General features: G+C 35.4%; 1 protein-coding gene and 1 non-coding gene across 2 annotated transcripts in view; one reads left to right on the forward strand and one right to left on the reverse strand.

The window, feature by feature from the left end:
- Positions 1-14,229, forward strand: part of LOC136035361 (uncharacterized) — a 64,198-nt gene that overhangs the window by 21,784 nt on the left and 28,185 nt on the right. The window contains exons 3-5 of the mRNA XM_065717111.1: positions 2,636-2,706; positions 4,938-5,010; positions 9,223-9,269. Of these exons, the coding sequence (XP_065573183.1) occupies positions 2,636-2,706; positions 4,938-5,010; positions 9,223-9,269 (191 nt within the window). The remainder of the gene's footprint in view (positions 1-2,635; positions 2,707-4,937; positions 5,011-9,222; positions 9,270-14,229) is intronic.
- On the reverse strand, positions 892-963 carry Trnad-guc (transfer RNA aspartic acid (anticodon GUC)). The gene has a single exon. It is a non-coding gene; the product is annotated as a tRNA-Asp (tRNA).

Genomic DNA, 14,229 nt, shown 5'->3' on the forward strand with positions numbered 1-14,229 from the left:
GTGTTTGGGTAAGGCGGCCCTACCTACTACCCTCCTTATAGAAGGAATTCATTGTATTTTTTCGTGTTTAATCAGGAAGGGCGTTGAACAATGAGCGGAAATTATACTCAGCGTCATTCACTTCAAAATTTACACTGCCAGGCAAATTAGTACAATCATTAAGAAAGAAGTAGTCTTACAGTAGGAAGAGGACTTACCGCTATCTTTTTTTGTCTAGATCTCCCCGATGCTCTGTTGTGGTGTTTCTCAGGGATCACATAAAGGGAAAGCGGAATCGTATTTTACGCTGTATAAAATTTTAAACTTTCGTCATCCATCGTAGATATCTGGACACATTTATTCATTTCTTCAAACAAGGGAGGGGTAGGTATAGAGATGGTTTGTAATCGTTTTTAATGGGGTTTTTCTGTCTTCTGCTGTCTATTTTCTTTCGAACGGTACTCGCTTCCTTGCTCACAGAGGGAGAAAGGCTTCGGGTCCGTTTTCTCAAATTTCTTATGATTTTATCCACGGCTCTTAATAATTTGTGTACAATTCTCAAGTAAGAAAATTTCTAACACTTCAAATTCAGAAGACGGATAATATAGAAGTTTAACAATATATTCCCAGAGAATGTTTGTGGCCCTGGATTCATTACTGAAAGCTTCATTTTCCTAACCTAACCCTTTCCTAGATAGCAAAAAGTTGCTCAACTAGAATATACCATTTTTCATTGTATCTTTAGACTGTGCATTAGGAGTCTGTATTTTTTTTTTTTTTTTTTTTTTTTTTTTTTTTTTTTTTTTTTTTTTTTTTTTTTTTTTTTTTTTTTTTTTTTTTTTTTTTTTTAATTCAGCCACTTCAGAAGTGAAGTTTGTGGCACTTGGTGTAAAAGAAGTAAAAGCAAAAATCCTCCCCGGCGGGGAATCGAACCCCGGTCTCCCGCGTGACAGGCGGGGATACTGACCACTATACTACCGAGGACATGTCAGTATCTAATAATTTAAGAATGTATCATATCAAAATCAAAAGAATTCCAGTCGATCGGGTTGCATGCAGTAGCAGTTTAAGCCTCATAACTAGCGGGGGGGGGAGGGTGTATTATTTATAGAATAAATATAATTTAATTTCAGGTATTGGAAAAACTGTGAGGGGGAGGTGCTCCCCTGCTCGACTCATGAAACAAAAAGCGAATATTTCAGAAAAAAGTCGGAATTTATGGTAAATGTGAGTTAATACCAATATCGAACAAAGGAATAAAATCAGGTCCTATTATTTCGTAAAATATTTTATACATAGGCAAGATGTGTTACTTCTCTTGTGAAAATGTCAGAGGTAGTTCTAAAAGACAACACATACGAGTTTAAGCAGGTAAGTTCACAGAGGCGAAAGTATGGCTTCGGTCCCTTGTCTCCCATCAAAAATCGACAATTTCCTTTAATTTCTTAGACTTTTTTTTAGGTTGTGCAACCTTGAAAAGCCCCCCCCAGGATCCGAGGAATAACTTGTCACGTAGTTGTCTCGCCTGAACTCGTCCAAAATTATAGAAAATATGCAGGTAGACATTATTTTCTCTGGATCCTTTTTCCAGAAAGTGTTAATTGCAACAGTAGATGATTCATCTGTACACAGTGGGAATGGGGAAGGGAGGTCCTCTCTGAGGTTCAACAGACGTTCATTTCAGAAAGATTGAAAATAGGATAAGTATACAAGTATCCAAACGTCTAAAATTATTCAATGCAAAATTCAACCTCTTCAGGCCAGGATTGGCTCACTGCTCAGCAGCTCAGGCTTTCACCCCCCATGAATTTACCTCCCTCGTTTGTGATGTCTTATAACCTATCCTATGGTTGGTTGTGCTATGATGATTCAGTTTTCTGATTGCCAAGTTTTTGCGTCGACACGATTTGTGTCCAATCAGATTTTACTAGAGTTGAATTTTCTTTGTTTTACTTTTCTCAATTGTGCTCTACTGGACTGGATGTGATCTTTCTCCTGGCAAAAAACACAAAATTCAAAATTCTTACACAGATTGAAACCTCTATAGTAAGGATCTCTGATACGCTAAATGTGGTGATGTGATTATTATTAAAATTACTTCACTTTTAGGGGTATTTCCCCTTTTTCGAAAATCAGGCAAATTTTCTCAGGGTTGTAGCTTTAGATGGGCAAGACTAAACTCAATTAGTCTTAAATATTTGGAATCAATATAAAAATCTAATTATTTTAAAACGTCTATGGATATCAAAATTGATGTAGTTTCTTCGAGTTTTGTTTTTTTAGAATAACTTGCAGTTCGTTACCACGATGTTATAGGTTTTCACTTTTCTTTGAGACCTTTATGGATCTTCTATAAATTAATTCCGGAAAATGTCAATTTAAATTATTCCATTTTATAACCTGTATGTAAGCAATTGACCATTCGTATTGCAAAAAAAGTATATGAGAGGAAAGTATTATATTTTCATCATATTTTGGTAATATCATTAGGACTAACCCAACTTCGCTTCTTTGGCGCCGTCGCTATAACACGTAAGTATTGAATTTTGGCCCAACTTAGTTGGAAGAAACAGTTAAAACATGGTATTCTGGTCAGGGATCGGTAAAAGTTGTTAACATCTCTAGAATTGGAGTTAAGGCATTTTTTTCTTTACAGTCGAATTGATGCAAGCATCTCAACTTCTACAGATGTTTCATATTCGTGCTCAATCATCAAGTCATGATCTGGTAATTGGATTTATTTTAATCTTATTTGTATCTTGTGCATTGTTTTCCACTTTTTTTCTTTCTTTTTTGAGCCATCAGACTGCCATCTAACATCTTTATCGGACAATTCTGTTATCTGAAAAAGTGCCGAGGGGACCGTTGAATTAAAATCAGGTAGTTGCGGGTATCAAGCCATGGCTAATTGTAGAAAAAGCCGAGACAGATAGTCCGATTGAGTGAGAGGCAAATTTGGCATAATCTCTTATTAGGATTTTATAAAAATAATGACAGTTTATTTGTTAATAGATAAGTCTATCTATTATCCGTCCACGCGTCATTCCTAGGGCAGAACTAAGGTAGGTCTTAGACAGGTAGGTCCTATGGTCTTAGACAGGTTGACAAATAATTTCAAAGTGACACAGAACCGTTAATCTGCGTGGAATGACAGGCAAACAAGCGTCTAAAGTCAAATTGGGAACTGAACTGAAGATTTGTCTCTTTGTGGAAAACTCTGTTTTGAAATTAGAAAATTTTACTATGAAAAAATCCGTCAAATATCCCAAGGCCAGTATTCTTACACAAGAATACCGGCCAGTTCTCCTTTACTGGCAAACGTGTCTTTGGGGGTATAGTACAGTGTATTATTCTATGCGTGTCAAATTAGGAATAAATCTTACCTTGTGTAATTGCTCCTCTAGGGATGGATTTCCTCATCCTTCTTCGTGAACAGATTTGATGGTACATCCAACTCTAATTCGATGATGCGCCTTTCTATTTCTTGAGAGAATATGGTTTATTTTGGCCTCCCGGCCTCCAATCAAAGACAAAACTCAGGGAACCGGACTTGAAAAGGAAGCTTTGTAGGCAAATTTTTTCTTTGATGGAGGTCCTATAGAGTTTATCCTATCATTGCCGAACTAGAATTTTATTTCACCACAAAAGCTGCCTTCACCCAAAACCATCCCATGTGCAGGGCTTGAAAATTGTCTAATACCTCAGAGACATCTACAAGTATAAATAATAAATTCGCTGTATCGATAGTTATTATATATAATACAGAGACAAAAATTAGCAGGCAATAATTGGGAACGAATTAAGGGTTAATACAAGCTTTATAAACCAATCAATAAAAAAAAAACTGAGGGAAGTAAATAGCGAAGTTGAACTTAAAACGAACAAAAATTATTGCTTCACAGTCCAACATGTATCGATTAAACTAGCGCAAATAAATCACCTTTTTTTAATTAATTGTTTTAAAAAGCTTTTATTAACACTTAATTTGTTCCCAATTATTGCCTGTCGATTTTGTCCCTGTATCCTTTTATCGTATTTAGTATACAGATACGAAAGCTTATGAAATAATTTTCATGCCCTGCACCTAGGATGGTTTTGGATGATGCTGATTGCGCAGCAATAAATTTTTGCTTTGAAGTTTAACAATGTTCAAGCGGAAAAATTTTGAACAAATGCAAAGTTGGCGCTGTAGTCAGTCAGGATTCTGATTTATCCGCGAGTATAACCAATGTCACCTTACCATAACATATATTATAACTAACATCAAAACTTGCTGTTGAAAACATCGGTATAAATTTGGAAGGTGACAGATGATCATTGATGAAAATCATCTATGAAATTTCATCTGACAGACGACAGATGAAATTTGGAATGATGTTTTTGAAATACAGCAGTATTTAGAATCACTGATGATAATTGAATTGATCAAATATAAATTTGGAGTTTCACCTGGCCCAAAAAAAAATATCTTCTCCGGCGAAAAGATTCCTCTGGCAAAAATTAGCTCAATTCACATCCAAACCTGAGTACAAGGTGGACACTTGTTCCATGTCAATAAGTGTAACTCTGGCAGGAAAATATTCATTCAAATCCTTGTTCTTAGGGTTAAATTTTTAAAGCAAACCCTAGTATTTAATGCCTTTTAAAAAGTAGAGGGTACTCTTGAAATGAAGGTATATCTTTAATTTTTTTTGTTACCAATATATTGGGTTTAAAAAAAAACAACAACAAAACTAGACTCTAAAACAACAGAAACGTAATCAGATACTGTGCAACAAGTATTACAGTGAAACAATTTTTATAAAGGAGAGGAAATATCTTTTCTAGAAAAAGTAAAACTTAGATTTCTCATCAGAATTTCACACTCTTTGTTAAAGTCCGAAATTAAAGAATATTCTCAATAACGAACATATATATCCAAGCTTATAGTTGTTACAGTTTAACATATTTATTTTCAGCTTACGTTAAGACTTGGAACTTGCAGTTTAGAAAACTCTCAAGTTTCACCCAGTGTTTCAACAGTCAGCGAAGGTAAGTTTTCTTCTGTTGATATTAATTGTACTAGATTTTAACCAAAAATAATTGAAAATAAAATAAAGATTAATAAACTATTTAGAAATGACTAAATAATATTTTAAGGTCACATATTTCTGGGGGGCGGGGGGGGGGTCGAATTTGTGGCTCGGAATAATTTTAACGGTAGACATTTCCTCCGTTATCTTTTATGCGGATGTATCCTGCTGTATTGATTGATGACGTCTTAGAATTCTCTAGCAGTCTTCTTCATTAGAAGTTTTCCAGATTTGTCCAAGATTTTCCAGGAAGTTTTCCAAGAAGTTTTCCAGGTGTCCAGATTTGAAGCTCGTTGTTTGCCTTGATTTTCCATTGAATTTAGTATCTTCAAACTACAAAGGCAAAATCTTTTGATTTTGGATCGCTGCTTTTTTTGAAATCCATTATTTAAGTCCACATGTGATTTACTTCCTGAATGCAAAGATTGGTTACATTTGGATTGTTAGCATATCTTTTTTGTTTTATATCTTTTAATACTTGACAATTGCAGGTTTTCTCAAGTAATTGTACTCTACTTCTATTCTTCATGGATTCTGATTTTATGAATTCATCGGGGATTGACAACTTAACTAACCTCAGGAAATCCTGCTCAAATAGAACATTCTAAAACATTTAAAATATGAAATTATTTTCGGAATTCTCCGAGCAATGTTCAGTTTACACATTGAGGTCTGGTATTTCCTGTTATCTACTACACCAAGTTTAAGAGCCACTCGTATTGGTCAGCCCCTGGGCTGTGTCTAGGAGCGTTTAAGATTTGAGGCCCCGTCCCGAATTTTTTTGTCTGACTTGGTAAAACGTAACAAAAACATAAACAGTTTTGTCATACCTTTTGTCAAAATTTTGGAAAAAACAATATTATGTGAGTGACGTCATTTTATATGCTTCAGTATTGCATTGACGTTGTCACAATTTTCACACTTACATGGAAAAATTGAAGATTTTCATGTATGGAAAAGTTTATTAAATTACTTAAAGAGCAAAAAACTGGTAATAGCGAAAATATCTCCAGATATTTCGACAAGGAATTACAGGTATTCGAAAACCTTAAAAAAGAAAACAGAAAGTTGGAAGCTTAGTAAAAATAGTTGTTAGAAATCGGACTTATGGTAATAATAAAATATCTTGGAACAAATCTTAGCATGAAGACATTAAATTGCTTAAAGAGCAAATAACTGGTAATTACAAAAATATTTGTATACATTTTAACAAGGGATTAATACAATCCCTTTATAAATACAATGTTTTTTTAAATTTAATTTTGTAGCTTCTGAAAATGACCTGAAAACTAAAACTTAATATCATTCCTTGACAACCTGGTTACACTTACACTCTTTTTTTATTTAAATAGTAAGAGCAGAAGTAGTAATAGCTGTGTCCCCAAAAGGTTTAACTTTTTCCGTTTGGAAAATGAATGGGCTTGAGAGAAGGGCTGCTTGCCCTCTAATCTCCTGTTACTCTTAAAAAGGGCACCAGACACTCGTGCTGTGATTTGAATGTGAGGGGGAGGACTTCCCCCTTCATCTATTCTAGCAAAAATATTTTAAACAAGTAATAACCAAGTGAAAACATTTTAAATGTATTTGTTTTCAGTATAGTGCAAATTCTGTTCTTGTTCTGAGAAGGCATGGGGGTTGGAAGCCCTAATGTCTTTAATCAAAACCATCTGGCACAGTAAAAATGAGCTGACGGAGGCTGTTGTCCCAGTGAAGCAGCAAGTTGATTTGCATCATCCTCTATTTCACGCATTGTTCGTAACCTTTGGCTTAGTCGTTTGTGTCTCGTAATAATTCTTCCAAGAGACTCATTAGATTACGAGAGACCCCATATTTTAAAGGATGTGCGAGGCGTTCCTCAACAGCTTCATTGGGTCTATAAAGTACATTTGGCCATATGAAGGCGGCTCAATTTCATCTTCAGTAGTGTGTGATGGATGTACCGCTAAATTGATTTTGTGATAAAATTTGTCCAGCTACTTTAAAGCTAAATATATTACGACTATTTATGGTTCGATCATCGCTTACGTTAAATGAAGCTAGACAAAACACGAATTCTAAGTTTCGAATACGTTTATGAAATTCTTCAGAGATCGCTTACGTTAAATGAAGCTAGACAAAACACGAATTCTAAGTTTCGAATACGTTTATGAAACTCTTCAGAGAGCAAGTGACGTCTTAAAAAAAAGGCAAACCTATTCGTTTGGAATTTGTGATGGTGACAATGCAATTCGACCATGCAAGCAACAATCTCCAAATGAATTACCTTGATATGCTGCTCTTTCCTCGGGAAAATAGAGGGCTCCACAGTGAATTCAAGTAATGCTGAAGGGTCCCAATGACTTATATGTTACATTGACTGAGTTTATGGCATGTTTATACGTATATGCTTGGCTTTGGGCCAGATGTTGTTGGTGTCGAAGATTACGACGTCACTGATCTTATAGCCGCCCCTGTCTTTCTCTTCATTTTCATTTTAATACATTTTGATACTTGCTTTTGCATATCTTCTAAACACATTTGTCTTTCTTCTTTGTTTTGGATTTTGATTACTCCGGACAGCTTAGCAATGCCCTTTGCTTTAGCTACCCGTATTGGCCTTGTCTCATTTGACGGTCCAGGTTGATTTTCACTCATAGTGAATTAAATTTGTTCAGGCGGTTATCCTGGTCTTTTCACTTTCGATGGTTCAGGTGAATCCAAAGAGTCATCATTTGTAATAAATGCAAATTTTCGTTTTCTGGGTCTTCCTAAAGGCATTGTAAAGCTGGTTTTTCAAACTTGTAGACCTCATGCAGGTATCAAGCATCTTTTATCAAACAAAAAAAAACAAACTAATTTCAAAATTACCAGATATTCTACTAGTTTCAATTAAAACATTAAAATTATTGCTCATACACCATAAATATCCTGCTACTAATGCTACTGCTCTTACTACAACTGTTGCTACTGCACAAGCTAAGAGCATGTCGAATTAAATCAAAATCAACTATGAGCATGTAGATTCTCAAAGTGTGACGTAGTAATATAGTTTGATCTCTCAGTGTAAGTTATTGCTGATTTAGGACTAGCCAGAAGGCCCAATATGTATACTACTAATGCTACCACTACGATTGCATTAATTGATGACGCTTAAGTGTATAAAGGCGAAACTTTTAGGGAACGTCTAGGGGAAATCCAATTTAACGTAAAAACTAAATGTGCAGGTTTTCAAAAGAGTATATAAGCAATATCATAGGCAGCGGAGTGCTATTATAGATAACAATATCATAAAAACTTTTTAAGGATCTAATCCGCTTGGAAATTAAAAGTTCTAGTGGCCCTTTAAGTCAAATGTGATTGGAAGTTAAGCAGTCCTCTTCCCAAGCCCATTGACTTTCTAATCACATTAAGTCAAAATTTTAGATAGGCTTTTTGTTCATCATTGTCAAGCTGTCCAGTAACTATGTTTCTAGGGATATTGCGCATGTCAACCACCCACAGTTATGTATTATGCACGTTGTGTTTTAAACCTGTGTGCGCTTTAAAGAACATGTGTCATTTGAAAAGGCTCCAACTTTTCCTTTGTTATCCTTATTATCGTTTATCCTTTATTTCCTTTATTTTCCTTATTAGCCCGTGCAAAGTATTGTATAATACACTTTTTAGAATGTCTTATGGATGCACTCGTAATCTGAGTGGAAGAAATTTAAAACTAGCAATATTATTGATTTATTTATTTATGATATATATATAAAAAAAATCGTTTCTCTTTTTCTTAATCTTCTTTTATTTCGTAGCTGATCAATTTGTGCCCATATCTGGGTCAGTACCTTAGGCCAAGGCTTTAGCTGACGATTTGAGGGACCTAGGCCTGATAAATGTTTTGAAGGATTGAATTAGCATCTCAGCAACATTTGTTAGTTAAAAAAATGGTTAGTTTTATAGACGAAATAAATATAAAAGTTGTGTAAGTCCATGCATATGTACAGAAGAGATAAGAGAAAAATATAAATCGTGTCTACCTGACTGTGCATATTTATTAAATATTTTAGCGAACATTTAGCAAATATTGGTATATTCATGTTTAATAAATATGTGGCTTATTCGTTACTTATACTATATAAGTTATTTTATATTATGTTTTGATTTATATTTCATTTATGTATATTATAATAAAAAGAAATTATTTCAGGTTACAGTTTAAGCTCAAAAACTGAGGATCCAAGAACCCATAGGATGGTAAGGACTTTTTCAATATTGTTTTGGCTTATGATAAAAGTAATCTTTTTCCATGGTGGTCTTCTCCGATTTCGAGTCCTCAAGTAAAGAGGAGCTGGGTTTTTCTCACTTCATCTTAAAATAGAAGAATTCATTGTAATATCCTTCATACATCTATGGTGGAATGGGATGGTAGAACTATTAAGGATTACTTCATGATTTAAGGTTATTGGGTTCAAATTCTATATAACCTTTTTTTTTTGCACATATTAGGCTCTGGACACATCCAGGGTATTTAGATTTATAACGAGTCTGAACAAAATTATAGAAAAAATTCTACTACTTATCATTTTCGGTTTCAGATTGTTAAATTAGGAACGAGGCCCTTATTTATTATTATTGTTATTTCTTATAGACATGTCTGACCGTAATGGCCCGGCTGTGAACAATCAAATCGTATTTACTGCAATTAAATAAGTTCTGAGTAAATGCAGTCTGAAATTACCAGGTTATATTGAAAATGATAGCAAGTAGTGTATTTCTAACAAAATAAATCAGAAAGAAGACATCTAGCTATTCCAAAGATGTCACCAATCGATGTGCAGAAATGGTGACACTTAAAACTATGAGAGATCTAGTTCAAAATCTGTTTATATACAGTGTGTTTTAATTTTGAACAATGGGAAAGATATTCCAACTCATATTATAAAGTCAAAGAGAAAATTGCAATTTTCACCAAGTTTAGGAGAGAAATATGAACTCAAATTCTCCTGCCCGTGCCCCTGCAGTAGAAGGTTTATGTCGTTACCTATTTTCAGAGCCACAGGGAACAGCGCAACATTCTGGGTGTGATATTGTTTTCATTCGTCTATATTCGAAATATCTGACGAGTCACAAGACAAGCGAAGTTTTTATAACTCATAACAAAGGTTTATTATCATTGTCGTCAGTTAATGAAAATGTAAGAGAGAATTTATTTTTAAGGGTATTTTTTATTTTTCCAATGTAAAAAAAAACTACGAAATTACCTAGTAAAAGTTGTTTTTAAAAATTTAATGGGGGCTACAAAGATCTAGTGGGGATGAATACCTCTCCCCTCAGTAATGCCATATCTATTGTCTATAAGGCACGTCTAAAACCAGAATTTTATTATTAAGGTGTAAGGAAGTCTCAGAAGTGAACAATTTTTTCAGTTTTTTCTTAGCTTTTACGTGTACTATTGATCACTGCTGTATACTTAAAATGATCTTTGTAAGAATTTCGATTCAGACTTGTTTTTAGTATTTACATAGAACTATTACAGTAAAAAGAAGCTAAGTTAGGGTGATGTTTTTGCCTAATAAATATACCTTAGCTGTATCTTATCAAACTGATATTTTGCCAATAAATAGTTTAATAGTTTGTGGAAATGTAGCCTTTGATTATTCTAATATATAGTCAGTTATAAGTAATAATAAATTAAATATGTAAATAAATTACTTCACGTGAACATTTTTTTTTTTTCAATTAAGTAGTGAACGCAGTTTACAGGAAAAGTTATACTGCCATTGAGTTTCTGTGCTGCAACAGCTCTGTAAATATCTTTGTTTCCTTTGAGGTGGATTAATAATTTTATTCGTGTTAAATTTTTAAACGGGGACCCGACGAATCGTATTGACACCACAGCTTTGAAACGCACAGCAATTATAAAAATCGTTCACCAGTGACATAGTTTGTATTGATTACTACTACTACTTAAAACTAATTGCAGCATTAACTTGAGCACGCTCCTCCTCAACGCAATTCATTAGAAGCTTCTCTTGTTCCTCTTTCATGTTGTTCCAATTTACTTTAAACCGTTTCTTGCAAACAGTAGGATGTACGAAAAAATATTGTTCAATCCCGCTTTCTAGGGATATAACGGAAGAAAGGTTAATATGACTAGGCCACGTTTTGCGGATGAAGAATGACAGATTGCCGAAGATTTTCCTTTTCGATCAACCTTCTAGGGCTAAACGGAAAGCAGGTCCTCCTCGTCAGGGGTAGAAGGGTGTCATAAATAAAGATTTAAAGGAAACGGGAGCTTCCCGGGATGGTGTAAAGAGGGAGGCTTTTAATAGATTAAAGTGGAGGAGCGTGCGCAGCTATGATGGCCTCAGGTGGCTTGGTGTTGCGGTGAGTTATTAGTAGTAGCAGTAGTAGTTTTGAGAGTAATCTCCATTCGGGGAAGACCTGCTTTTCGTTTGGTTCCCTGTTAAATGCCAAAAAGCAAAATCTTTGGTAAAATGGCATCCATCATGCATACCACGTGGTCTGGCCATCCATATTAACCTTTGTTTCATTATAATCCTAGAAAGTGAAATTTAACCACATTTTTATACAGCTTACTGTTTGATATCAAACACATATCTAAAACTATTCTTAGACAAATATTTTGGAAAACATTTAATAAATCTTCTTCAGCCTTTTCCAAGCGCCCACATGTTTTTACTGCCATTTAGTTTCTGTGCTGCAACAGCTCTGTAAATATCTTTGTTTCCTTTGAGGTGGATTAATGATTTTATTCGTGTTAAATTTTATTAAAAGTCATGGTCGTGGGTTCCGATGAGGTATTTTTAACTTACGAACGGGTTATCGGATCTCAATGAAATTTGATAGTTAGAAGGATATTGTGTCTCAGAGCTCATATGTTAAATCCCAACCGGATCTGGTGACATTGGAGGGGGGAGTTGGGAGGGGGAAACCTAAAACTTGGAAACACTTAGATTGGAGGGATCGGGATGAAACTTGGTGGGAAAAATAAGCACAAGTCCTAGATACATGATTGACATAACCGGAACGAATCTGCTCTCTTTGGGGTAGTTGTGGGGGGGGGGGGTAAATTCTGAAAAATTAGAAAAAATGAGGTATTTTTAACTTACGAACGGGTGATCGGATCTGAATGAAATTTGATATTTAGAAGGATATCGTGTCTCAAAGCTCTTATTTTAAATCCCGACCGGATCTGGTGACATTGGGGGGGAGTTTGAGGTGGGGGAACCTAAAATCATGGAAAACGCTTAGATTGGAGGGATCGGGATGAAACTTGGTGGGACAAGTGAGGAGAAGTCTTAGATACGTGATTTACATGATTGGAACGGATCCACTATATTGGGGGGGGGGGGTTAATTCTGAAAAAAATTGAAAAAATTACGTATTTTTAACTTACGAAGGAGTGCTCGGATTTTCATGAAACTTCATATTTGGAAGTACCTTGTAACCCAAATCTCTTATTTTAAATCTCAACCGGATCTATCGTAATTGGGGGGGGGGTAGTTGGGGGGGACCGGAAATCTTAGAAAATACTTAAAGCTGTGATCAGGATGAAACTGGATGGGAAGAACAAAAACCTGTCTAAGATACATGACTGACATAACCAGACCGGATTTGCTCTCTTTGGAGTTGGGGAGGGGTAATTTTGAAAATTGAGGTATTTGTAACTTACGAAAGGGTGACCAAATCTTAATGAAATTTGATATCTAGAAGGATCTTGTGCTTTAAAGCTCTAATTTTAAATTCTGACCATATCCTGTGACATTGGGGGGAGTTGGAGGGGGAAACCGGAATTCTTGGAAAACGTGAAAATTGGAGTATTTTTATCTTATGAAAAGGAGATCCGATCTTAATGGAATTTGATATTTAGAAGCATATCGTGTCTCAAAGCTCTTATTGTAAATCCCGATCGGATCTGGTGACATTGGGGGAAGTTTGGGGTGGGGGAACCTAAAATCATGGAAAACGTTTAGATTGGAGGGATCCGGATGAAATTTGTGGGAAAAATAAGTAGAAATCTTAGATACGTGATTTACTTAACTGGAATGGATCCGCCCTATTAGGGGGGGGGGGGGGTTAATTCTGAAAAATTAGAAAAAATGACGAATTTTTAACTTACAAAGAAGTGATCGGATCTTCATGAAACTTCATATTTAGAAGAACCTCGTAATTCAGATCTCTTATTTTAAACCTCAATCGGTTCCAGCGTAATTGGGGGGCAGTTGGGGGGACCGGAAATCTTAGAAAATACTTAAAGCGGTGAGATCAGGATGAAACTGGATGGGAAGAATAAAAACTTGTCTAAGATACGTGACTGACATAACCGGACCGGATCTTCTCTCTTTGGTGGAGTTGGGGGGGGGTAATATCTTACGTATAGGTGATCGGATCTTAATGAAATTTGATATTTAGAAGGAATTCATGTCTCAGAGCTCTTGTTTCAAATCCCGACCAAATCTTTTGACATTGGGGGGAGTTGGAGGGGGAAACCTTGGAAAACACTTGGAGTGGAGGAATCGGGATGAAGCTTAGTGGATAGAATAAGCAATTGTCCATGATACGTGATTGACGGAACCGTACTGGATTCACTCTCTTTGGGGGAGTTGGGGGGAGGGGTTCAGTGATTTGGCGAGTTTGGTGCTTCTGGAGGTGCTAGGACGATGAAAATTGGTAGGCGTGTCAAGGAGCTGCACAAATTGACTTGATAAAGTCGTTTTCCCTGATTCGATCATCTAGGGGGCTAAAGGGAGAGGAAAAATTAGAAAAAATTAGGTATTGATAACTTACGAGTGGGTGATCGGATCTTAATGAATTTTGATATTTAGAAGGACATCGTGACTCAGAGCTCTTATTTTAAATCCTGACCGGCATTAAGCCTCTTATTTTCCAATTTAAATCAATGTATTGATTCATAGAATTTTTTTAGAGCTCATACCATATGATCTCTTGGCTCTTAACTCTTCTTGCTTCGTCACAAGTGCCATATGAGCTCTTAGCTCTTGTTTATTACGGTTTCGAGTATAGAGAACGTTCATAAGCGTGCATTATAATGGACTTGGCCAGATTAACTTCTAAAAATCTGATATTATTCTATTGCACAAATCTTATCATTGGTCTTAATCCTTATTGTTAGGGAATATCTCTGTATTTCCATAAAGCTACAAGTCAAATTGACCACGACGTTAAAACC

This window comes from Artemia franciscana, chromosome 14 (genome assembly GCF_032884065.1).
Source record: "Artemia franciscana chromosome 14, ASM3288406v1, whole genome shotgun sequence".
Classification (NCBI taxonomy): domain Eukaryota; kingdom Metazoa; phylum Arthropoda; class Branchiopoda; order Anostraca; family Artemiidae; genus Artemia; species Artemia franciscana.